General features: G+C 41.3%; 3 protein-coding genes across 6 annotated transcripts; 2 read left to right on the top strand and 1 right to left on the bottom strand.

Annotated features, from left to right (window-relative positions):
• Positions 1–965: 965 nt before the first annotated feature.
• On the top strand, positions 966–7,210 carry hwa (huluwa). 2 transcript variants are annotated; one of them, XM_074690713.1, is made up of 3 exons: positions 966–1,850; positions 4,885–5,080; positions 6,676–7,210. In XM_074690713.1, the coding sequence occupies exons 1-3, from the start codon at positions 1,281–1,283 to the stop codon at positions 6,840–6,842; spliced, it is 933 nt and encodes a 310-aa protein (XP_074546814.1). In that variant the 5' UTR covers positions 966–1,280; the 3' UTR covers positions 6,843–7,210. The 2 variants fall into 2 exon arrangements, with proteins under 2 accessions (XP_074546814.1, XP_074546813.1); XM_074690712.1 differs by having other exon boundaries at positions 4,882–5,080.
• Positions 7,211–7,501: 291 nt separating this feature from the next.
• On the bottom strand, positions 7,502–13,180 carry atp5fa1 (ATP synthase F1 subunit alpha). The gene is made up of 11 exons (XM_074689843.1): positions 13,028–13,180; positions 12,105–12,180; positions 11,850–12,019; positions 11,198–11,371; positions 10,822–10,988; positions 9,601–9,901; positions 8,952–9,176; positions 8,770–8,877; positions 8,543–8,687; positions 8,280–8,430; positions 7,502–7,710 (listed from the first exon to the last, which is right to left on the bottom strand). Exons 1-11 carry the CDS (start codon positions 13,085–13,087, stop codon positions 7,632–7,634), a joined length of 1,656 nt encoding a protein of 551 aa, XP_074545944.1. The 5' UTR covers positions 13,088–13,180; the 3' UTR covers positions 7,502–7,631.
• A 507-nt stretch (positions 13,181–13,687) lies between these two features.
• ark2n (arkadia (rnf111) N-terminal like PKA signaling regulator 2n) lies at positions 13,688–24,522 on the top strand. Of its 3 annotated transcripts, XM_074689844.1 has the most exons (5): positions 13,688–13,919; positions 14,883–15,782; positions 21,219–21,389; positions 21,824–21,938; positions 22,044–24,522. In XM_074689844.1, exons 2-5 carry the CDS (start codon positions 14,948–14,950, stop codon positions 22,231–22,233), a joined length of 1,311 nt encoding a protein of 436 aa, XP_074545945.1. In that variant the 5' UTR covers positions 13,688–13,919; positions 14,883–14,947; the 3' UTR covers positions 22,234–24,522. The 3 variants fall into 3 exon arrangements, with proteins under 3 accessions (XP_074545945.1, XP_074545946.1, XP_074545947.1); XM_074689846.1 differs by lacking the exon at positions 21,219–21,389 and having other exon boundaries at positions 13,690–13,919; positions 22,044–24,521; XM_074689845.1 differs by lacking the exons at positions 21,219–21,389; positions 21,824–21,938; positions 22,044–24,522 and adding an exon at positions 17,288–19,331.
• Positions 24,523–25,088: the final 566 nt, after the last annotated feature.

Here is a 25,088-nt window from a genome sequence, read left to right as displayed (position 1 = left end):
TTCTGTTTCTTTCCAGTGAATGAAACATAACTTTAGAAAACTAAAAAAAGCAAACTATTTACTATCAGTTTTTCATGTTCCCAAAAATCCGTAAAGAAGTAGGTCGTAGGTCCTTAAAGTTCAAAGCGCCATCTGATTGGAATAATCTTCCTTCCTTGTTAAAGTCAATCACCTCTTTTTTCATCTTTAGATCAAATTATTTTCACACTTACAAGCAGGGTGTACATGTTTTTGATTTTGATAATTTATTCAATTTACTCATTTATTTATTTATTTATTTATATAATTTTTTTTTTCTTCAAGTTGCCATGACATTCTGCTGCTTCTGTTGATTGTATTATATTGTATTGCGTTGGGACTGTGCATAAGTGGGCACAATTTTTCAATTTATTTATTTATTCATTTTTTTGTGAAGTGGTGATGGGGTGGGAGGAGTGAAGGGTGTGGGTGTGGGGGCTGTGGAAGTTGCAGAGCAGTGTGTTTTGTGTAGTACAGTAATGTACATTTTGTGTTTGTGTATTATTGTTGTGTATGTTTATGTGCTATTTTTGTATTTGTGTGTATTTTTGTTGGGACCAGATGCTGCTCAAGGGGCTATCCTAAATAAATTCAAATTCAATACTCAAACTACAAAAGTCCCTGTCAAATATTTAGTTTTATTACAAAATTCTAAACAAAGAAAAGGAATGGATGTGCTGTAACAACACAAATCCTCTGCAGAAATAAAATGCTGCAGCAAACTGTGGAGGTGCTGCATACAACTACTCTGTAAGCTATATTTAAAAGACTCAGCGAGCTCTATAAGTGGTCTACAAACGTTTATATAAAGCTGTAAGAGCTGGCTACTAAAGCAAAATATTACACACTGCAGTCCCCAAAAATATCACCATTCAGAGCATGAAACATCCCTGCAGAAGGATGCAGTGCTGCAGGAGTGTGACCCACTGCTGCCATCTAGCGGTCACTGCGCGCTGAGGCACTTTGCACTTAATAGGACGCACCTGTTGATCTGTAATCCTCGTGGCTGCCTTTCAAAGTCAGCAAGCCTTTGCTTAGTAAACAAAATCAGTCAGCAGATATGAAGTTGAGAGAAAACATCACCATTTGGAGTTTGTTTACAGGTGAGAGGCACGCAGGCGTGTGGATTTCAGGTGGAAAAGAGACTCAAACACAAAGTAGACCACATTGATTGACACACCTGTGCATTCACACACCGACGTGGATTCTCACTTGAGATCAGCAGTTCTCTAAACAGCTTCATTAAAGCTCTGTGGGATGAGATGTCGCAGATAAGTCAGAGCACAGCTCCAGATGTGACTGAGGGTTACCCCGTGACCAACCTGACCTTAGTGGTGCTCCTGCTCATTCCCTGCGTGGTCATCCTGCTGCTGCTCAACTGTCTCTTCCTGGGTTATAAGTTCCTCATCCTGTCAAAGAGAAATGGAAGACAGCGAGAGGATAAAGAGGAGCTGCTCCTGAGAGTCCCAGAATCAGTTTTTACCCCCCGGCAGGACGGGAGGAGAGCTTACATGTCTCTCTCAGAGCCCGTCCTGTCCCATCCTGTCACCTCGTCCCGGGCTTCATCCAGAGAGAGGGCCAGCAGGCTGGATCAGAGGATGAGGCTCCTGAGGCCTGACGGGGCTACAGGCTCTGGGTCTCTCAGGGCGCCGAGCACCATCCGGGCCACCTCCTCCGCGGCTGGTTTCAGCCCAAGACTGGATCCGACCTCCGGGTCCCGGATTTACAGCGTGCGTAAGGCCGGCTGGTGTAAAAGTGCTCCAGTTTTAGTTCAGTCCAGTGATTCAGAGGCTGAGACCAGAGTGAACCTGGTTCCACCAAACTCTCCAACAGTAAGTGGATTCAGACTCACGCGGGGTTTCTGATCACGTGGGTATCTACTCTGTAGCTTCAGCAGGAAATAGAGAAAAATGGACAAACTACTTTAGTTACTTTAGTCTAGTTTGACTCCATAATGATATTCAGTCAGTGCAGCAGTCTGGAGACGCAGAAACTGGTTTGGATTGTAGAGTTTACTGATCAGCATGGCCGTGTTCAACTTTTAGGGGGGTCAAAGGGCAAGGGTGAGTCTCTGGCCCCCTTTTATTCTTTCACTCTGTAAACAGTGACCAGGATAAGACATATTAATGTCACAGTATTCTTGTGTCTTATTGTAAGGTTAGAACATTTTAAAAACAAAGGTGGACCATGTTAGCACATTCATTTATCTATTCAGTTAGTTAGTTAGTTGGTTACTTTATTTGTTTGTTTGCTTAACATGGACAGTGCATATTGATTTAACACTGACATAGCATTAACATAACTAAAATTCCTGTAAATTTAAGCCGTATGTAAGCTGAAAGGTTACTTTCTATCTGTAGTCCCCAGCTAGATGTCAAAATAGGCAACCTAAAAATCACAAAAAGAAAGTAAAAAAGTAAATATTATTAGAATGCATATAACACCCTGTAGTTCAACATTACTAGTATCTAAAAAAAAAAAAAAAAAAAAAAGATCACAAAGACAAACAGGAAGCAGCATTAAGTGAATGTTCAAATCATGCAAACAAACATCAGAAAAGAACAAAATGGGAAAGCATGTAAAGTAAACAAAAAGCATCTTAAGTTAACCAAGCATATAATTCATAAAGTGGGGCATGCATCAGAATGTTGAACAACATTAAATAGTTGTTTGTACAAAAATGCAGAATACATATAAAAGTTGTATGGAGTAATTGAAATTAGGGGTGGGCACTGGCAAAAACCTCACAATATACGCATCACCATACCTGCGTCACAATGCAAAAATATCACAATATTGTGATGTATTGCGATATTCTACATAGTTAACTATTTGATTGAAAACAACTTTTCTATTTTAATGAGGTTAAACTAAAGAAAGTCAGACGCAGTGTTTCATACAAACACTCAACTTGAAAACATTAAGTGTGACAAGTTTGTCAAACTACTATGACATTAAATTAATGTCAGAAAAATATATTTGGGTGAAAGACATGGTCAGTTGGTGGAACGGATAAATTGTACTTAGTGTTGTCTATAAAAAAATCTAATGTTGTGCAAAACATGACTATGATTATTATTTTATCAGCCTACTACACTGTACAAATTTAAGTAAACATGATTTTAAACTAGGTGACTCAAGAATAGAGAGAAAACATTGATGTTTATAGCATCAAAAATCACATCATCAAGCTTAGGAACAAAAAATTTTGAATATACTTTGAGATTATATTTATTATACAGTTTATGGGTGACATACAGTGGAGTAGCTCTTTGGTGCCATCTACCACAGTGGAGGTGCAGAGGACGTATTGTTCTTCCAACTCACCTAAAGTATGAATAATATTGATATTAACAGTTCAGATATCGGTATCTTATCACAGGTCAAAGTATTGTGATATACTGCGGTATCAATACTTTTTCACACCTCCGATTTAAATGCTACCAAATTTACCTACATAGGTAACAACGGAATCATTACGGATAGTCAGCTCAGAGCATGCAGAAGTCAATTTACAGCACAAGACAAGTTCAGGTCAGTTTACAGCAGAAATTAAATGAAACGTGAGTGATTAAAATGTGCTGAGCTCTCTGACAGATGGGTGTGATGGGGGTTTGTTCCAAAGCTGACAAAATCACAAAGTGGTGGGAGAGCCGTGCCATGTAAGATTTAGTAGACGAGACATGCATTTTGTGTCATACCAAGTTTAGAAGATTGTGCTTTTGTCTAAAATTGTACAATGGTAGAGTTGTTTTGGTCGTTTGTCAAGAGCTTTAGGTGTCTGCATTAATACAAAGATTGTGGTAATTTCATTGTTGTTTAACCAGCCTGGGACCTCCATCTCCTCATCTCAATTCCTTTTTTTCTCTATTCCATATCTATATATTGTAGATAAGCCTCAGCTTTTTTTTTCTTTCATACTTGATGGATGTTTTTATTCAAAATGAACTCCTTTTGATTTTTATTTATCTGCTTATTATCCTTCCTTTCCCGTGAAGCCTCCTGATTGTCATAGATGCTGCTGCTCCCTGTCAGAATCCCTGATCGCTGCTTTGTTCCTATTTCTATCACAATTATGAAATCCTGCAGCGACAAAAAAAGGCAGAAAGTGACAGACACGCTCGCCCACTCATGGTGCGATCAAGGACAACTTGAACAAACAAAGTTTTGTCAAATTTAAACCGCTGTCGAGCTCAAGTTACAGAATAGAGAAGTGCAGGGAACCACGGCTTTCTCACCCCTGAAAGTTGTGCAAAAAGGTTATTTAGGGGTCGATAATGGCTTCCAGTGATGTCTGCTGTCATAATTGACCCGTAACCAGGAGAGATCACTTAGAGAATACATTTTATGAGCAAACCAGGCATCATTTTTGTCTCAGTATCTTAAATTAAGACATTATTTCTGGACTTCTCAGGTGAATGTGACTCATATTCAGTCTAATAAGATCATTTTTTACCAAAAAAATAGATGAACAGTGGCTAATGGTTTTTGCAGCACAGTATTGAAATCATTCACATCATAAGTTAGCATAGTTTCATATATACACACCTCTAAGTTCTTGCTAAATCCACCCAGACTGCAGCAGTTTCTCAGCCTTTAAACCTGCTCCATCATCTTTCTGCAGGGTCGCTGCTCATTGTTCTGCAGTCTGCAGAAAGATTACACGTCAGTCATTGTGTTCGATTAACTGTTTGAAGTGTGTTTCTGTACGTGGTGCACTGTTCTCTCTGTTCCCATGATGTTGGCTGTCTCTGCTTTTATCTCTCTCAGCTTATTTAGCTCCTATCACAACAGGACGGACCAAGAAAGGCTTAAAGTTTAGTCCTGATGATAATGAGATGTTTAACTCTTGCTTCCTCCCAGCAGGAGACAGAACACGGAGGTCAGGTTGGCCGTGTCGGTGTGTATGACGTGCTGACAGCTGTGAGTCCAGGTGTTGCCGTTCACGTGTTTGATAAAGTGGAGATGGAGTGTGAGTACATCAACCCGCCCTCTGAGGCTTCCTGTCTGAACACGTCTGCAGTGGGTCCTGGACTGGACAGTGACTTTGGAGCCAGTGCAGGTATGACTCAGTCTGCTTCAGCTGTTCCAGTCTGCACTGAGATCAATACGAGCGGCATTAATAACTGATGTTTCTGCTGCAGCAAAGAGCAGAATATGAACGACAGGAAGCAGAGTATGGTACTAATGATCACACAGTCGGTGAAGAACAGGAAGTTCCTGTGTCATTTCAAACACTTTAGTCATATTAAAGGTTTTATGACGACTTTGGTCTCTTTTGTTAAAACATTTTAGTTCTTCTTTGCTGATAACAGCCTGAACACATGTTTTAAGCTAAACTGAAGCATGCAGTCACTAAGGTCCAGTGCTTTTTATAATTTCTGTGAGTGTAAATTGAAATGTTGAATTGTTGTGTTCTTTTTATATTTTTCATGTTCTGTTTTGTTGGTAGACAAAAATAAAAGAGGCACACATGCTAGACTTTGGACACTCTCAGTAGACATGTATCAATGAGAATGAGTCAATTTCAGTTATTTTTCTCAGGCTTTTGAATTAATGTTTCCTGAAAGTTAAAAAAGCACAAAACAGAAAAAAACTTAGCTAACTTCATAAATGTGGCCATTTGCACTGAAGTATGGAAGAATAACATTGGTGTGCAGGAAAGTGGGCAGTTGTTGCCCCCTCTTGTGGTCTAGTTAAAGCTGTGCTAAAGTGTCCATTTGTGAGCCTCTCTTGTTTGGTAAAACACAATTAACTGTCCCCTTGGCTGGTCAAAACATGATAAACTGACCTCACCCCTAGGGAAGCAAAAACTTAAAGTGTCCTCCTTAGCAGTGAGAGCGCGCTGTGTGTGCCTGGATTTTCTTTTTGCACCTGCCCTTCAAAAGTCAGTGCACGCCACTGAAGAATAAAGTTATGTTAATACAGGGATAAAGTTTTTATATGAGTGGAATAAAATCACAAGTTACACAAGCTAACCCTCATAATCTAAGGCTGTGGTTAGCCTGTGTGCTACTTTGAGGTGACAGATCAGAGGGATAGCAGATATATTACAACAGTTAATTACTTGTTACATTACAAATTATATCAAAGATTTTAATTTATGACACTGCACTTTATTCTCATTATGTTACAACTTGAATCTTTTGACCATATGACTTTCTTCTTATATTGTCTCAACCTAAACATTTTAACTTAATTTATTAAACAGTGAAACTTTTTTCTTTTTCTTAATTTAACATTATAAGTAATTCTTGTAGTGTGAATTTATTCTAGTAACATCAAAACTTTAGCCTTGTAACATTATGGCTTTACTCTTATCGCTTAACAACTTTTCTTCTCTTAACATTATGATGAAGTAATGGCACATAAAAACTTGTAATGTTGCAACTTATTCTTGTAAACTTTTTCTTTCTTCACTCTTGCCCTAATCCATCATATGAAAAAAAAATCTCCATCATCCCAAAGAGAGGATAGAATAATCTGTTCTGATGAGTAAACAGCAGTTTTATCCCTAAATAGAAAAAGACAGGTCAGGGAAGGAAACAGTACATGTAGTTCTCTGTACATGGGGGTGTTGTGTTTTCAGTCAGCTGATAATAAATCCATCTGTTGTGTATTATCCTTATAACCTGTTCCCCTCTGATCTCTTCTCAGGTGTGTCTCTGCGGATTCTGTCTGCAGACAGTGACGGTCTGTCCAACGGGGTCCTGTCTTCAGCCCTGGAGTGGGATTACTACGACCCGTGCTACGTCAAACAGAATCATTTACCCAAACACAAACACCACAGACCCCTGATGCACACCAAGCAGTACTGGGTCTGAAGGTCGACACTGTCAGTGTTTGAAGAAATTTTAATGTTTTATTTATTTTCTCTCCTATTTATTTTAACTTAAAGCTTATATATGTTTGTTTTGAAGGTTTATTTATTAAATTACTCTCACTGATAATCACCTTTTCACTAACTGACACAGCTGTTTTGATGTAGAACACACTCTGCCACTGAATTTGATCAAAGTTTAATATTTTCACCACATTCACTTAAGTTATTGTGACACATTGAATATGAACTTCTTCACCTTTTGTTATAGTCACTGTTATATTTACAGCAATAGATTTCATGAGTAAAACACCACACTAACAATTTTGCCCACTGGTTTTGTTGAATGTTTTGAATCACTGAACAATAAAGATTTATTTAGACTTTAGCCAGGTGTGTCTTTCTGTTTCATCTTTAAAACACTGCAGTGATATTTAGAATATGAAGTGTCAGGATGTGCTTCTGATTCAGGTCTCCACCAGCAGAGGGCGCTGTGTTAGTGTTTGATGGAAATTAATCCCAGCAGATTTCACCCTGCAGAATAACATGAGCACAGATTTCACCATTTTTATCTGCATTGGTTGACATCCGACTAAAATGGAAATGATGCCCTCCATTAGGGAGTGATACCACGACAGACAACAAGAGACAGCTAAATGTGGTTTGGTATAATTAGTTTATTTTCTGTTTGGAGATATCTGTACATTAAAGTCCAAGTGCCACTTGAGTTCCTTTTAAAGTTCATAGAAAGTTTAACTGACGCTGCACTAACCACACCAACAGGCTGTCCACTTTACTCAAAGCTTGAGAGGAAAGTCAGCACGATCTGCTTCAGTTTAGCATCAGACGCCTCAGAGATTTTACCATCAGCCCTGTAAGGAGAAGAAGATCGGCCATTAAAACACATAAATACAATATGAAGTAATCAGATTAAAGCCCTTTGCAGTCTCTTTTCTACAACATCAGCCTGGTGCTAGCGTGAGTTCACAGTAAGGCTGCAAAGGCGTGGAAAACTTGCAGTAAATATCAAGAAAGTTTCTTGAAAATTTCCATGGGAATTTTCAAGGAAGAGTTTCAAGGTTTTGTTGCCATCAACTTGAATGAATTTTTCCAAAAGTTTGATTGCTAAAAAATTCTTGAATTTTTCACCAGTTGTGGTTTTTGTTCTGTTAAAAAATCAATTTTGGTGACACTGATGATTACGACAAGCCATAATGAGACAGCAACCTCTGAAAACGATAGCTGAATCTCAATGTCCCCCCTAAATCCTGAGCCCTCACTGACTTATTTGAGATCCCCTGGAAAGTGTATGAGTGCATGAGTCTGCAAGGGCTCAAAGTGGTGTAACTCGTAATAATCAAGCCAACCAACAGACTTAACCAATCCCATTTACACACTACTGTCACAGCTAACTGACACATCTCAGGGGTGTCAGACTGACCTAATAGCAGCCAGCAGGTCTTGGTGCTGGCTCAGGATGTGCTGCAGGAATGCCTTCTCAAACTTTGTGATCTTGCTGGGCTCCATTTTATCCAGATGTCCTCTCACACCAGCGTAGATTACTGTGACCTGTTCTTCAATCGCCATGGGAGCTGGAAATAATATGATTCACAATTTTACTACCAGAAGATCCTTAAAAAGGTCAAAGCTTCAGAAAGGAGGAGTTAAATCAGTGAACTTAACAACCAATGAGGGAACACTCACAGTACTGTCCCTGTTTGAGGAGCTCAGTGAGACGGACGCCACGGTTCAGCAGCTGCTGAGTGGCAGCGTCCAGATCTGAACCGAACTGAGCGAAGGCAGCCACCTCACGGTACTGAGCCAGCTCCAGTTTCATGGTACCAGCAACCTGGAGAGGAGCAGAAGGTGTTCAGTGTCACTGAGATATACTCGCTGTGTTAATGAGGAAAACAGGTGACTGCGAGGTTTACCTGCTTCATGGCTCTGGTCTGAGCAGCAGATCCGACACGTGACACAGACAGACCCACGTTGATGGCAGGACGGATTCCTTTGTAGAAGAGCTCAGTCTCCAAAAAGATCTGCGTGGGAGAGAAAACCAGATTGAATGACGTGTTCAGGATTATATAAGCTGTGATAAAAGTCACACCCTCACCTGTCCATCTGTGATGGAGATGACGTTAGTAGGAATGTAGGCTGATACATCTCCAGCCTGTGTCTCAATTACGGGAAGAGCTGTGAGGGAGCCGCCACCAAAGTTATCGTTCATCTTGGCAGCTCTCTCCAGCAGACGGGAATGCAAGTAGAAGACGTCTCCTGGGTAAGCCTCACGACCGGGGGGACGACGCAGCAGCAGGGACATCTGACGGTAGGCCACGGCCTGCAGAAGATAAAACACAACAGTTATAGTTTCATGTGCTCACAGATTATAAGATGAAGCCAACTGGGAAGTTTAGCTATGGGGATCTGACTTTCTTTCATTTTCCACTTTCTGCTCTTTTTTTTCTTTCAGCACCTCATCAAACTCCTACTTCAGGCTATATGAGACTCATATTTTCACTTTATGCATTAATAATATCCAGAGAAGAAGATGTTAGCAGAAAAACAAAACTAGCCAAAGATTTTCTTTTTTCTTCATCCAAAGAGTGTCTGAGAAGCCTTGATCTTTACAAACAACTTTCCTTTTCGTTTTTGGCTTATTCTTAGTCCCCAGTTTGCTTTGGAGAAAAGAAGCCTCTGGAAGAAACACACACTGAGGGGTCATAAGAGGATTCTTGAGCATCCCCCGCCATCCCCAAACTGACCTGCTTGGACAGATCGTCATAGATGATGAGGGCGTGCTTGCCGTTGTCCCTGAAGTACTCTCCCATGGAGCAGCCGGAGTAAGGAGCCAGGTACTGCAGTGGGGCAGCATCAGAGGCTGTGGCAGACACCACGATGGTGTACTTCATGGCATCGGCGTCAGTCAGCCTCTTCACCAGCTGGGCTACGGTGGATCTCTTTTGACCAATGGCGACGTAGATACAGTACAGCTTCTTCTTCTCATCGGTGCCGTCGTTGAAGCGCTTCTGGTTGATGATGGTGTCGATGGCGATGGCGGTTTTTCTGCAGTGAGAAGTAAAAGTTTGAACACAACGTACAAACAGACCCAGGTTGTATACAACCAACCTCTTTCTTTGGCTATGGAGCACAATCATCATGAGTTCAACTCGCAGAAACATTTTCCACTTCACTATGGAGGGTTACTTTCTGTTTAAAGAGGTAGCATTCTGCTTCCCGTGTATTGAACATTGATATAAAGCAACAATGCTGGATGTTCAGACTAAACGTGTGCAGATTTTCAAACTGCTACTCATTCATATGTTGTAGAAATTTCTGAGTCTGTTTGTAAACTGGCCAATCAGGGAGTGGGGGTTTGTGGAGCAGGGAGCCTTAAAGAGACAGCAGCTAAAAGCCACCTTAAAAAATGTTTCATCTTTTCCTTTGTACATATTAACATTTTCCTATTTTGTTTATTGTTAATTCATTTTTAAACCTGGTGCATGAGGGCTCAACGAGAGCACCCTAAATTTCAGTGTACCGTCACAGAGCAATGACAAAGGCAATTCTATTCAATTCTATTCTAAAAATGAAGCATTGCAGACAAGGGCTAAAGTTAGGGTTTTCTAAAACATCAAAGAAAAAGAAAAGATATTTTTTTTTAGATTGAAACCATGTAAAGCTACTACGAGGCACCAGAGGGACGATATAAACCCACAAGACCCCTCTTTAACATTTTTTCCTTTTCAGGAAAAGGCCCTCAAAAATGCTCTGCTTAAAACAAATCTGATGACTTTATACACTAAAACATATCATTTTACTTTTACCTTGAAATTTTGATCATGTTTTCAGGGGATATAGATTTTTTTACTCCCATCCTGAATCAGGTTTGGCTTTTCTCTTGCTTTAACAGCAGTTCAAAGGCACCAGGAGTAACATCAAACACCGCTGTGTTCAGCTATTCACTTTGAGCCGCGCTCTCTCACCCTGTCTGTCTGTCCCCGATGATGAGCTCACGCTGCCCGCGACCGATGGGGACCAAACTGTCCACGGCTTTGATGCCAGTCTGCATTGGCTCCCTCACAGAGATGCGGGGGATGATGCCCGGGGCCTTCAGACCCACACGCCTGCGGGTTTGGGAGCCAAGAGGGCCCTTTGAGGAAAATCAGAACAAAAGGTTAGAGGCTAGAATCAATTTGGCAACAAACTATTTGATCAAAAAGGCATGATGCTGTAAAGCCCTACAATGTAAATATGATTCATTACAAACACATAAACTCACAATTACAAAACCTTAATCAGATGTTTTATTTAGCCAGAAAACGCTTAATTTACAGTGTCTTTGTCTTTATTACCACATACCTTTCCATCAATAGCATTTCCTAGAGCATCCACGACACGGCCCAGGAGCTCCTCGCCAACGGGCACGTCTACGATAGCTCCAGTTCTCTTCACAATGTCGCCTTCCTTGATCAGCTTGTCGTTACCAAACACCACCACTCCAACGTTGTCGGGCTCCAAGTTCAGAGACATGCCCTGAAGAAGAGAACAAATGAGGATTATTTATATTTTCCTGTGTCAGTTTCACCGTTCTCTTACTCTCTGTAAGGCTATTTTGTTAGAGACCAAATTAAAAAACAGTGGCTACGTCTGACTTGAATAAAGACATCAGAGAGTAGAGTATTGTCCTGAGCATGGAAATCCAATCTCCAAGTGTTTTATATGTAAGATGATCAGGGCCGTTTTTTATTTATTTACATTAAGTCATTTTTTTCCATTCAGTCTCAAAAATTATAATTCTGAATTCAATTTTAGAATTCTGACTTTAAAGTCAAAAGACAGCACCTGTCTATCAAGACAGCACCAGTAATGATTGATAACTTTTGCCAAAGACAAGATGATAAAACCAGATAAAGAAAAGGGGGAAAAGACTGTTTCCATCCATTTTAGTTAAGTCACTAAAAATGCAGTGAGCGTGGAAGGTGGGGCATAAAGTAAACATCATCAGGCCTACCTTCAGACCAGAGGAGAACTCCACCATCTCCTCTGCCTGCACGTTCCTCAGACCGTAAACTCTAGCAATACCATCACCAATTGACAGCACACGACCTGTCTCCTCAAGGTCAGCAGAGGTGTCAGCTCCAATGATCTTCTCTTCCAGAATTGATGACACCTCGGCGGTGCCTTGAGTACATGCAACATGTTAAAAGAAAGGCCTGCATTTAACAACATAAGACACCTTTTACGATTATCGTTGTGCCACACAGACCTGTTTTCTGCAGCCATGGTCGGGTGGTGTGAAGATTCTTAGCTCCTACGCAAGCTGCTGCAACATTCTTTGATACCTTTGAGAAACAAACCAGAACAGAAGGTCCAAGTTAGTTTAAGAGTCTGAGGCATTTTGACAACTTTCCTTGCGTTTGTAACAACACACTGTGTTTATTTCTCAAAGAAGGTGGAAAAAAGCTGTGTAATGTAATGTTAAGGCAAGGGAAGCACAAAGTGAGACAAACTGAACTTCACAGTGGAGTTTGTATATCTGTTAATCGATCCTCTTCTGATTTTAAGAAATGAAAACTTCTCTAAAAGCTGTTATAGCTAATCCCTGCAAGTAAGGCTGACAGGCATATAATCACAACCATTGTGACAAATCCAGTCTCTTTGCTATTCTTCATCATGAAGAGGCAGCACTATTTATTTCATTGTGTGTCATCATTACCATGACACATTAAGACGCACAGGTTAATCCTTAGCGAAATAAAGGTTTCTGGCTTAAACGGTGCATTAGTCGAATCTCATCAAATATTAACGCACTTTTTAACAATGTTAATCATTGCAGATATATTTAAAGTCGAGCACAGCATGCTAAGTAGGAGAATCCTGACCTACATTTGTCTTTCCTGCACTTTAGCTTAGTCACATCCGTAGACGGTGCATAAACAATACAGTACAATGTACTACAATTATTTTACAGAGTAGACACCCATAATTATGCATGTTAAGTCGTGTGAGCGGCTTGTTTCTGTGTCAGATGTGAAGATTAACTTGGAGAACTATTATTGTGAAGGGCCCGGTGTCCTCTTCTGCAAAGACTTGTGCATGCACAACACCGCCATGATTTTTAGTACAAACAAGTTCAGTTTGTTTGGAAAGTTGGCAGAAATCATTCAAGAAGTATTGTGAATATCTTACGAATCCAGCCCGTCGTGGCAGAGTGCGGGCAAGGGCCGCTGCAACGCGAATTGACAGCATGTCGGTGTCCTGAGTGTGTGTCCTGCTCCAGAGAGGAGAGAGAAGGAAGGACACGGAAGAAAGCTACCGGGAGGTCACAGGGGGGCGGAAGGACTTCAAAATAAAACTCTTTGGTTCTTTTCTCATTCAAAAAAAGAAAGAAAACAATGAATTTTAACTCTGTCAATAAATGCATCCTAGTCAAAATGTCTGTATTTAAAACAAAAAATACTTTAATGTCGACCCTAAGTATATGGACTGACAATGAAACAGTATTATAAAAAACGAAATAGATGACTAAATTAAAAAATAATAATAATAATTGGCAAAATAAATGTTGAATGTATAACCAATTAAACATGTGTTTATTGTTCTTTTTTCCATAACATTGGTAGCATAATTTTTAAATATCTAAATACACTTGATTTTTTTTTTTTTTTTTTTTTTTTTGAAAAGGGTCCTTAAGGCTTTACAAAGAGCTATTAGAAGTACAAAAGGCTTATTTAAGTCAATAGACTTCTGGTTAGGTGTTTTATTCTGGGAACATTGGGAACGTTTGGCTCGGCTCGACTCGACTCACCTCGGCTCGGCCACGAAGGACAAACCAGAAGTGACGCATGTAGCTTTGTGAGAGACATTTTAAATAAATAGACGGCTAACTGCTAAATGCTAACAGGGCTCGCGAAGGTGCGAGCACACTGCGCCAAAATACGATAAATTTCTCCCAAATTTAAAATACGGGGAGTATATTTATCAGTGCACTGTTTATGCATCGTCAATCAAAGGGACCACACATTATCGAAGATGTGGAAAAGTCTAAGAGTGGATAAAGAAGAATATAATTAACGCAGCGGTAAGTTACCATCGCAGCCGTTAGAGATGCTAAGTTCGTTTAAACAGAGACATCGTTAGCTTCGAGCTAACTGCTGACATTATCCTGCCCGTTACACCTCCAGTCGGATAGATACTGCTTCCATTTATAGGCTCTTGTAAAGCAGCTGCCTTGCAACCTGAACATTTTGCATTACTTGCCGTCTTTACCTCGCCAAGTTTTGCAGAGCGTGTGGTTATGACCGAAATTAGCAGTACTACGCAGCTAAAAGCGGTATCTGATGACGAGCTAGCCTCAGGTAGCTACAGATATTAAACCAACTAAAGTCAACTAGTCGCCAGAAGCGCTCCATAGAGCACACTCAAGTTTGCTATTGCTGATGATGTTATACTGACCAGCATGAAACTGGTTGCATTTTGAGTAAGACACAAAAGTAGAACAAAAAGTATTAAAAAGGATAGGCATAATCAGTCATTTAAGTAAGCTAACTTGCTTTAGCATTATCGTCATTGCTTCTTTGCCCATTCCATTGCTGAAAGGAATAAAAGTATTTTTTAAGTGTTAAACATTAGTTGTAATGCAGCATTTATTACAACCCAAACTGCACAAAATACATTGTAAACCACAGGTGTGAGGTACGGTTAGTGTTGGCATTGTACAAATGCCAACAGCGTTGCTTAAACTGGAAAGGTAGATTACAGATTCAACCTCGTATTTTAGTTTCTGTGAAATTTATTCACTAATAGTTTCTATACTAGTTACTAAAGTAAATAATTCACTGATATAGCAGTTGATGTATTGATATGGGGACTTCGGTGCCAACTCATCCTACATTTAAAGTTGCATCTTGGTTGCAGATAGCTGGTCTGGCAGAATATTGTAAAACCATTCTTGCAACGTAACACTGTCTTATGAAATTTTAGAATATCACTCCTTTGTTTGATTGATATGATTTGATTATGTGTTTTTTCTTTTGTCTGGTAGGTGAGCTCCTGTCCAGGCACATCGGTCCACGTTTGTTGGACCTTTGGGCTTTGGGCTCAACTTGCATGAAGATGGCTGATTCAGAGAAGGCAGAGGAATTTGTTGATGCCGAATGCTCACTAGAGTGCCTTGATGAAGCACAATCAGCCACAGCTTCCATTCAGGTAGAGCAGGATGAGCACCTGAAAACAGAAACCACCACAAGTACCAGCTCACCGCCAAGGGAAAAGGAGGGAGACAGCCCCTTGAATACAGAGGGTGAACAGAGTCTCCTCTCCATGCCATGCCTGATGAAGGAACTCCGCAGAGACTCCCCAGAGTCCCAACACGCCTCCACAGGGAGTGACAAGCCTGTGTCTCGTCATATCTACGAGAGTGACTCCTCAAACCCCTGCATGCTCTCCCCTTCATCCAGCGGACACCTCGCTGACTCGGACACCCTCTCCTCAGGTGAAGAAGGTGCTGCTCCTCCTGTAGGAGAAGAAGAAAGCAACATGGAGGCGTCAAATGATCCAGGGCAGGCATCAGGAAGGCAAGCATCCATCACTTCCACAGGAGGAAGGAAGTCTCGGCGGTCGCGCTCGGAGAGCGAGATGCCTCCTAATGCAATGGCTGCAAAGAAAAACCGCTGCCAGCCTACGTCGGCCGCAGCAGGAGGGCAGGAAAAACAAACAAACGGCAAGCTGGGAAAAGTGAAAGGTCATCGGAGCCAGAAACACAAGGAACGAATGCGTTTGCTGAGGCAAAAACGCGAAGCGGCAGCGCGGAAGAAGTATAACCTGCTGCAGGACAGCAGTACAAGTGACAGCGAGCTCACATGTGACTCCAGCACCAGCTCCTCTGAGGATGACGACGACGACACTTCAGGAGGTAGCAAGACAATCAAGACAGATATTTCAGGTAACACCTTGTGCTCTCTACATATGCTTTACAGAATTACTACCACTGAAGCCACTCTAATTCTATGTATAACACTTCATCACATTATGAATCACATTCAACGTAGTGGGGAAAAAGTTCAAACTAACATTATACAACAAAACTAGTAAACAAAAGCTTTCTTATAAGCTCAGCCTGATTTTACATCACATTTACAAACAAATGTACAAGCAGCAGAGACAGAAGTTGTTTTTTTTCTATGAACTGTTAGAAAAGGCACTGCTTTGTTTGTTTGTTTTTAACGGTCACTTTCTTTTCTGTTATTTTTTTCACACTCATCATCGGTCTCCATCCACCTTGTCCTTAGATACTTAAACTTTTGTTTTAGAAATGTCTACATCCTCTCACGTGTAGTTGAATCTTTCTTTTATTGGGGCTCTATCCTATCACCTGCATGCTGTGGAGGTATTTCAACTCATTGAGCGATTTAAAAACAAACTTCTGGTTATCTAACCTTTTACTGTGGTTCCTGAAGTTCAACAAGTGAGCCATTTATACCCACATCCTTTCTGCTCTGAATAGACAGCAGTGTGTGTGCTCACACCGTGCTAGCATCAGCAGCGAGGCTCATTTAGTGTATCCTGCTTTATTTCTCTGCCAGCCGCAGGATTTGGTCTGTCATACACGTCACTCTGCCTACACAGGAGGTGAGGAGGATTTTTAGATCTGATAGAAAACAGGTTGTTCTGTCCTTCTTAGCGGGTTCTGCCGGCTCTGCAGCTAAACATCTTTTGATAATCAACTAAAACACAATGATGTATACAGCTTTGGCTGAGGATTGTAGAAATCTCTCGGATGAGTTGATTTTGAAACAAAAAAATGTGATTTCTTAGAGGTTAAAGAGGCTTCAGTCTGCTGCTGCAGTTGTTGAGTCAGTGGCTGATTAAACTATCTGCTAGGGCTGAATTTTTTAAAAAAATGTTTCACACTGGTTCTAACAAGTACCTCTTCCATCATGTGATTTAGATAAATGTACATTTTTTTATTATTATTATTATTATTTTTATAGTTTTTAAGCCTGTGTAACTTTCTTCAGGTTTCTTTTTTCTGTTCAGGTGCACCAGAGGTATTTTACAGATATTAATCAACATCTTTTTGCAAATGTTGCAACAGAAGAAAATTAAGATATATCATAGCAGTTCATCAGAGTTGTTTTTAATTGCCTAAATGGAAGCGTTGACTCCCCTGAGTCTCCAGACACAGATTTTCTTAACCACCATCACCGTCACCCAAAACATCCCGTTCTCTTACTTCAGGGATCTTTACCACATGCAATATTTCCAACCATTTTTACATCCGTACACAGATTTGAGTGCAACAACTGCATGATGTTGTCCATTAGCATGAAAACAGTCGATCTGCACGTAACCAAAACGAACTCATTTTCTCTTAAATGAAAAAGTCCAACTCCGAAGCATGACCGTGCTACTGTATTTTCTTATGGCTTGGCCTCAATGTCTTTAAAGCTGGCTTCAGACGTGCGTCGGAGAGATCCAGAGTGGGCGCCCAGATTCATGGGCTGCTGGACAGCGGCACGTGGGACAGGAACGGCATCGGCAGCGTCCTGGAGGAGGCCATGACGCGTTTTGCTGTGATGCAGCGCCAGACTGAGGAGCGCTTCCGCATCTGGATGGAAAAACTGGCGCACCTGGACTCGGACAACGACTCGTCCAAACGTTCAAGCGACGCCCACGAGGGGCAGCAGGGGGGCCGCCTGTCCCCACCCAGTTCCTATTTGCCATCGTCGGAGTCTGCAGAGACTATGGCTGCCTACATGTTGGCACGAGAGAACAACAGTCTCACCCCCACCCCCATAAACAACAACATCCTACCTGAAGTGGCCGCTCAGAATGGAAACCTTGCTGTTCCAGACCCCGGCCTCCTGAATGTTTAGAACACACCTCAACTTCTCTTCTTGCTGTCTCAGACTCTGATCGTACAAAGTGTAGAAATAGCCTCAGAATTCACGGCATTGGTTATTCTGAATACATGACGTGAGGTCAATGAATGGATACACCTTCAACAGCAGCAGGTCTGAGCTCTGAACTGGACTCTGTGAAGACCTGAGACTCGGTGCATCTGCTGACACTGAATCACTGTGAGATTTGACTTTCTGAACAATTCAACTCACCTCTTTGGTTTCTGCTGACTCTCTGACATGGACACAGGGCATATCTCTATAGACTCAAGTCAGGGCTCTTCTTCTACTACTGCTTCAAGTTTGGCCTGTTTGTTTTTATGGCGCAGCTGTGCGCACACACACGTACACACACATAGGCCAAGGAGCTGATTATGTCATTTACACAGACTCTGCGTTACAGCACCTGGCAGCCATCATGATAGTGCTAAAGTGGGGTGCTGCTGCTAAATAGCATGTGCCTTGTCATTCTGACTTCATGCTGGGAATGATACATAGAGCATCAGAAGACTAATACTTTAAAAACTAGGTTCCACTTCCTACATAACCTTCCTTTTCCTGAGCTGTGTTTGCATTTAGCTGAAAGCTGTTCAGGACTTTTAAAATGGTATAGCAACTTTTATTTTGGTGGCATAGCTTTACTAACACTGAACCATTTTAATCATAGATTTGCCTATAAATATAAACAGATGCTAACCAACAAAACCTTTTGTTTTCAGATTAGATGTGTTTACATTTTTAAAGTTTGCCTTTCTGTTACATTTGCTGCTATCGCTGCGTATGTGCAGTGTTGAGAAACTAGTGAGGGAGGAGTGAGTTGTGGGTGTCTAGCCTGTGTATAGATTATGAACCGCAGATAAAGCATGGGGTTCTGTGCTGTAGCTATCAGCTGCACTGTCAGGAGCTTCAAATATTCGCTGATATTATATTTGTCTCATTAATATTTTATTTGCACTGGTCTGCCAGCTCAGCCTGTGTCCACAGCTTGACTTTACAATACAGATATCAAACACCGCAGTAATAACAGCTGCGGTACGGTGCATGGCGGTGTTTACTGACGTCCTAAAAACTGACTGATCCGAGCGATCATGTGGCCTTCTCTGGTTCAGATCCTGTGGTCTTAGAAGTGGGAACACTTCTCCTGAACCTCTTCCATAAACTACTTTTACTGACGAGGATGACTGAAGTGTCACCGTGGCTAACACTGTCCAAAAGTAAAGAGGGAATCTTTGGCTTAATCACACTTAGAGTTAGGATGTTAAAGAAGACGGTGTTACTTTTCTGTGTGTGTACTTATAGCCCTATGACTGTCAGTTTACACAGCTGAAAGCTGGAAGCTTCCCTACATGTTTGCATGTGATTATATTAGCATATAGAATGTGCAAGGCCAAATTATTTTCATCAGCAGCATGTGTGCCAGGTGAACCTTTTTGTTGAAGCAGATAAACGGTGACTGATGGGACCTTTTCTATTGATTTTCTTTCTGTTGGCCGTCTTTTCTGTTCCAAGGTGTGTGAGTAATTTGTTTCTGTTTCATGTTGTGTAATAATCAAGGCTGCCCCCCTTTAAAGTGATACTCCGGGATGGAACAAGTTGGGTCCTATCACAAGGTTTGGGGCAGAAATTACCCCTACAGCAGTGTTTTTGTGCAGCAGAAGCCCAGAGTGCACGCACCAAACACCCCCTCCCTGCTCCTCTGCCGGTTTCCTCTACACTCAGACAGGGCCATTTTTACTTGACCAAAAACACAAATAAACGGACTCCCGCTGAAAAAGTCTGATATTGGTCTGCATTCACGTTCTATTTAGAGAATTTTCAGCGCGTTACTTTCACATAGAAATACCACTAAATAAGGCTCTAGTTCTCATCGTGTCTCTTCGTTCTGGCAGACTACCTGAGTTTGTATATATCTGGCACGCCGCGCGCAAGGACTGAAACACTAAGCAGCGAGAGCCTCATAGCCAGCTGTGGCTCTGCAGCGGAGGTAGCGCCGGTTTACAACGATGAGAACTAGAGCCTTATTTAGCTGTGTTTTTGTGTGAAAGTAACGGGCTGAAAATTCTCTAAATAAAGCGTGAATGCAGACCGATATCAGATTTTTTCGGTGGGAGTCCATTTATTTGTGTTTTTGGTCAAGTAAAATATGGTCCCATCTGAGAAGGAAAGCGGCAGAGGAGCAGGGAGGGGGTCTTTGGTGCGAGCGCCCTGGGCTTCTGCTGCACAAAAACACTGCTGTAGGGGTAATTTCTGCCCTAAACCTCGTGATAGGACCCAACTTGTTCCATCTTGGAGTATCACTTTAAGTCAACAATTTGACACATAAATTAAGACGCTTCTAAGTCCACTTTTATTTCATTAGTGGAATTAGATAATCACTGTGCTGTGTCACAGATCAAAAGACAGCATGGTAGAAGGGAAAACTTTACAGAATGGGTCAAAAAGTGTGCCAAGTAACCAGGAAAGGTTGGAGAAACAACCTTGTGATTTCATAAAGAGCTTTACATTTCAGATTCCCAGTCCACATAGCTGGTAGAGGCTCTAATCTCCAGAAGAAACCCTCAGTCTGAGGTCAATATTAATCATGTAGTCTCATGGAGGTGTTTGAACATTTGATGAACATGTCTAACCTCTGAGTGGGATGCAGCCCTAATAATTACGTCATCATTGTAAAATGAACTCTGTGTCCCCTTCACTGTGTAAGTTATGACTGACTTTACTTTGAAATCAACAGTTTTGTCCACATTGTAAAGCAAGCCCTTACAATCACACACTGTGCGCATTAGACACAACACCAAGGACAGTCGATTGTTTACCAAAGATCTCTCCTGGTTTACATGAGTCCTTTTCTCTGATACATGGCCTTTAAATCAGTTTCTCTGGTAACCCCGGTACCCTGCTACTGCAGCCCAACCAGCTATTCATAGGCAGCGTTGTGTCATAGTACATGCTGTCCTGACCAGCCCTCACATACACACACACACACACACACACACACACACTGATAAGTCTGGGTAGCTGTGTTAGTGTGTGTGTGTCTCTCACAGGGTAGAACAAAGATACATGTTCCTGCTCTTCCACTTCTTCTGTTGTTTTTTGGCCTTTTACCTGATAACATTTCATCCACAGGTTATGATCATTTTGAAGTGTTTTGTAATGACTATATTCTAGTGTAGTTTTTATGTGAATGGCTATTATTTTGAAGCAATAAATGAAGAGGAAAAAAAACTGCTGCAAGAGGTTCATTCATACAAACACACAGTTATAAATGTAGTTATAAACCTCACACCTTAAACTCTGAAGAACAGCAGAACGAGTGTGTTTAACTGAGTCAAAATGTGTGGTTTTACTGTTTTCTCTCTGGGTTAAAGAGGTGTTTTTTTTTTATAAAGACGCTGCAGTTTGCAGCTCTGAGGGTCCAAGCAGTCCTCCTATTCCCAGGCATGATTTGAATAATAAAGTGTTTTCTTTGTTTCCTGCAGACGGGCCTCCAGTAGTGGGTCACTATGATATTTCAGACACTGATTCTAACCAGGAGAGTATGAGTGTGGAGACAGTCCGGCCCACGGTGATAAAGCATGAGCTAAAAACACACAGAGGCAAGGATATGGCAGCTCACTCTGGGTGTATAAGAGCTCTGAGCTCGATCTCAGGTCAGTTACAAACCCGGTAAATCCAAACTGATACTTTCCTCTCAGTGAAGACAGGACATTTAGCAGCATGGGTGTCACCAATAAACAACATGCTATGTGGGGAGACGGTCTTTTTCAAATACTACTGCCTTCTTCACTCACACTGTGGCTTGGTGCTGTAAAAGTCTTCTTCCGCCTTGCTTCAAAACAACAAATTGACCTTTTCTTACTGACTAGCTGGCAGCGTCAAACTCAAATCTTAAGTTCACAATGTCATGTTTTGTCCAGTGTGTCACTCCCTGCCGTATCTGCTAGGCTAAGTGTCAGACTCATCACTGTGTTCTTCTTGTCTGTGTCACAGCAGCTGCAGTCTTTCATGTGTCAGAAAGGCCTAAAGCTCGACTGATTGGCGGCCCCTCACGATGACTGACTCTGTTTGTCTTTCTTTGTTTCAGGCCACGTGGAGGCAGACCTGTCGCACAAGGAAAGTTCTCAGCACAACAAGAGCCAGATTAACATCGCTTCCTCTGACAGTGAGGTAGAAATAGTCGGAGTGCAGGAGAAAGCAAGGTAAACGCAGCGTTGGGGGAAACAAATGTTGCTCTGATTAGTGAATTGTCTCATTCGGTTTTACAAGTCGATTAAGTTTTTAGCCTCTTCTGTTTCTGAATCCAGATGTGCTCACCCGTGTGGAGGTGTGATAAAGAGTCTCTCCTCCTGGAAAGATAATTCAGTCGAGCAGTTTAACAGCACAAATCAGCCCCAGCTCTGGACTACTGTTTCCCCTCAGCCCAACTGGGTGTCCCCCCCTGAGGTGGTGGACCTCACACTGGACGAGGACACAGGACACAAATACCTCCCTTGAACAACTTGTACACTGAAGACTTCTTCCTCTGGCTCTCCCTCATCCCCCTCGCCTTGCCTCCGCCTGTGACGGCTGAAATCCTTCCTCTGGTTGCGGCCTCGCCTGTAACTGCTCATGGACTCTTCCTGCGACAGGGCTCCGTTTCTATTTCAACTTACTGTTAAATACTCGTGTACCAGAGCCATCCTACTGACGTGATTCCCTGATCTGAGTTAGATGTAATCAAAAGGCACAGGTGGAAATGTATAAGGGTAATTTATCTGTTAACGATAGCAATATTCTTCATTTAATACCTCAGTCACCCTCAATAACGGCTGTGAGTTGACATTTTGTGTTGTGTGCTTGCGAGCTCTATATTGAAAACTTCAAGTTGCTGCTTGAGATCAGGTCAGTATCACGTCGCGGCTGTGGACCTGCATCACTACAGACTCTGAACGGCATATTTTTGGACTTCATTTGGAGTTTTCTTTGCTTTCACCTGCAGTCGACACAAACACGGCAGCTGGAACCTTTTTATTGTACAGGAGACCGTGGATTGGTTGAGAAGTTTGCTTTGTACTCGTCGATGGTCAGTTTTGTTTTCAAAAGTCTCACCACTGGTTTCAGCCCTTAGGTCAGTCTAGATTTATAGCTTTGCTGTTTTATAAACTGTGCCCAGCGTAGTGCTGCCTGTGATCTGTGCTGACAGGGAAGGCTTTGACGTATTTGTAAAGTACTAGTTTTGTCAGGAGGTGGATAAGATGGACCTGCACCACCTCAACTCTCTCTTATAATCTGGCCGGAGCAAAGCTAGCTGCTAGAATTAGTTTTCACATCAAAATATTCACAAAACTCAAAAGTGCATTTTTCAAAATGTCTTAAATTCACACCTTTTAGTTGAGGAAATTATTCTGCATTTTCCAGTTGTATGAATTATGAAATGAACCACTGGTTTAACTCTGAAGGGAAGAAACAAACACTAAAACTCGAGACAGCACTTCTTCATGAACGCTGGAGGTCTTTGCTGTATGAACCTACTCTTCATTTGTTTTGACACATTTAGTTTCAAGCCACAGAGTCTGCGAGTGTCCCAGGAGACGTAGTTATCAGTGAATGTATGACTGGATGCACTCATTGTTTGCATGTTTATCCTGAGTAGAAGCAAACACCTTTAATCCTCTGGGGACCCCTTTATGACAACTGAGGAAAACTTTTTTTTCCATCGAATACTGCAAAGCAAGACGGCCTGAATGCCTTGAAATGTGCACTATTTTCTTTGAGAAACCTTACAAAGCATATTCTTTTACCTTACAAAGCATTTTGCTATCTCAACATTAGATATTTTAATAACAGATATGGAATTAGCACACGTCAGAGGAGCATTGGGGCAGACTTTGTGCCCACGTGTCAGGGAGTTGTCACAGAGGCTTTTACTGTAGGAGTAGATTTTACCCTGAGCCTCACACACAGGGCCTGCTTCCTTTCCCTCCTCTCTGTCTTATTCCTGTTTTCATGCAGTACTGCAGTCATGTTGGTATTTTTTAAACAATAATCTCACTTTAAACACTGTTTCAAAACTTAGTATTTGTTAAATTTGATACAGAATACCACAAACTCTTCTATACAATGCTTGAAAAATTGTAGAATCTAAATTTTTTACTTCTGCTGGTCACAGAAGGGAAGGGAAAAAACTAAATATAAAGAACTAAACCAAAGCTTAGAGTTTATCTTTCAAGTTTTCATTTCTTTCCCATTTCTAAATTTTATTCCATTTTTTTTTTTTTTTTGCTGGCTCAGTAATACCACACCTCTGGATTTGTAAGTTGGTGTATTTTACGTTAATAAGGTCACAATAATTATATTTCAAACTCAAGATAAGGTTGTATAGTGTGAATTTTTTAAACTTTGTGTTTCTCAGCCATTTTTTTCCCATGATGCACCGCTACCACTGTACCATCACTTCTTTTACCTGACCACTTCTGCTTGCAAACCCGTTCTGCTCCTGTTCCCGAAGATATTAATGAAACGTCAGTGAGACTCTTGTCTTCTGTAAACGAGGGTTGGTGGAAAATTAGGGCTGTGATGCTCGACTAAGGTTGCACAAAGCATGTTTGGTCACATCCTTAACCTCATGTCAGATGTTAAATCCTCATTTCCTGTAATTTAGCCTTGCTTTTCTTTTTGTTTTTGTTTTTTATTTTACTGTCAGTATTTTAAATTAACAAAAGAAGTTTATTTTGTTGCTTCTGCAAGCCCTCGACTTCCTTAAAATTATGTCTGTAGAACAAAAAAGAAACTATTTTAAATCTAAATAAATAGAGTGTTATTTAATGATCCTCTTGTTGGTGATTCATTGTCTTTCATGTGGAAAAATTAATGTAAGAGGTAAAAGTTAATTGTTGAAGCTAATACTTTTTTTGTTTAAATAATTCTCCTTGAGCCATATAAATGCACTGGTACTCTGATGTGTGTTTCTGTACAGTGTCAGATCATGTCTATTAAAAACTCCTCTGCAGCATGAGGGTGAAATTAATCCCCTCAGAGATTCAAAACTTCCAGGAGACATCTCATTGTTGTCTTTTATCCTGTAGCCAAACAGTCTAGACAAGTGAACTACTGCGAACAAAACAACTTCACCCTCACCCACACAAGTGGCATGAAAGGTCAGAGGTCACGCTGCATCACCTGCCACTAGAGGGACATATGGAGTTCACATGAAGAGGACAATGAGGGGGTGGAGCAACTCAGCCTGTGGGGCCCTTCCCCTTAAAACCAAAGTCCTTTCGCGAGCTCTTTTCACCCTCAGGGCAGATCATCAGCTGTATGCTAATGTTTTTTTACAGGGCAGAGGAGGCCTCACAGAGCAGCGAGTGTGC

Source organism: Halichoeres trimaculatus, unplaced genomic scaffold (genome assembly GCF_033239565.1).
Source record: "Halichoeres trimaculatus isolate MK-OKI-2021-1 unplaced genomic scaffold, fHalTri1.1 fHalTri1_scaffold_16, whole genome shotgun sequence".
NCBI lineage: Eukaryota > Metazoa > Chordata > Actinopteri > Labriformes > Labridae > Halichoeres > Halichoeres trimaculatus.
This window is presented reverse-complemented; position numbering and strand designations above follow the sequence as displayed.

Bases quoted from the DNA above. Each gene is read 5' to 3' on its own strand.
- hwa (XM_074690712.1), top strand. From the start codon at position 1,281: ATGTCGCAGATAAGTCAGAGCACAGCTCCAGATGTGACTGAGGGTTAC. The intron at 1,851-4,881 runs GTAAGTGGATTC...GCTTCCTCCCAG, and splicing joins TTCCACCAAACTCTCCAACA to CAGGAGACAGAACACGGAGG. The intron at 5,081-6,675 runs GTATGACTCAGT...ATCTCTTCTCAG, and splicing joins TGACTTTGGAGCCAGTGCAG to GTGTGTCTCTGCGGATTCTG.
- atp5fa1 (XM_074689843.1), bottom strand. From the start codon at position 13,087: ATGCTGTCAATTCGCGTTGCAGCGGCCCTTGCCCGCACTCTGCCACGA. The intron at 12,181-13,027 runs GTAAGATATTCA...TGTTTCTCAAAG, and splicing joins TGCCACGACGGGCTGGATTC to GTATCAAAGAATGTTGCAGC. The intron at 7,711-8,279 runs GTCAGTCTGACA...TTCTCCTTACAG, and splicing joins GACCTGCTGGCTGCTATTAG to GGCTGATGGTAAAATCTCTG.
- ark2n (XM_074689844.1), top strand. From the start codon at position 14,948: ATGAAGATGGCTGATTCAGAGAAGGCAGAGGAATTTGTTGATGCCGAA. The intron at 15,783-21,218 runs GTAACACCTTGT...TGTTTCCTGCAG, and splicing joins AATCAAGACAGATATTTCAG to ACGGGCCTCCAGTAGTGGGT. The intron at 21,390-21,823 runs GTCAGTTACAAA...TCTTTGTTTCAG, and splicing joins AGCTCTGAGCTCGATCTCAG to GCCACGTGGAGGCAGACCTG.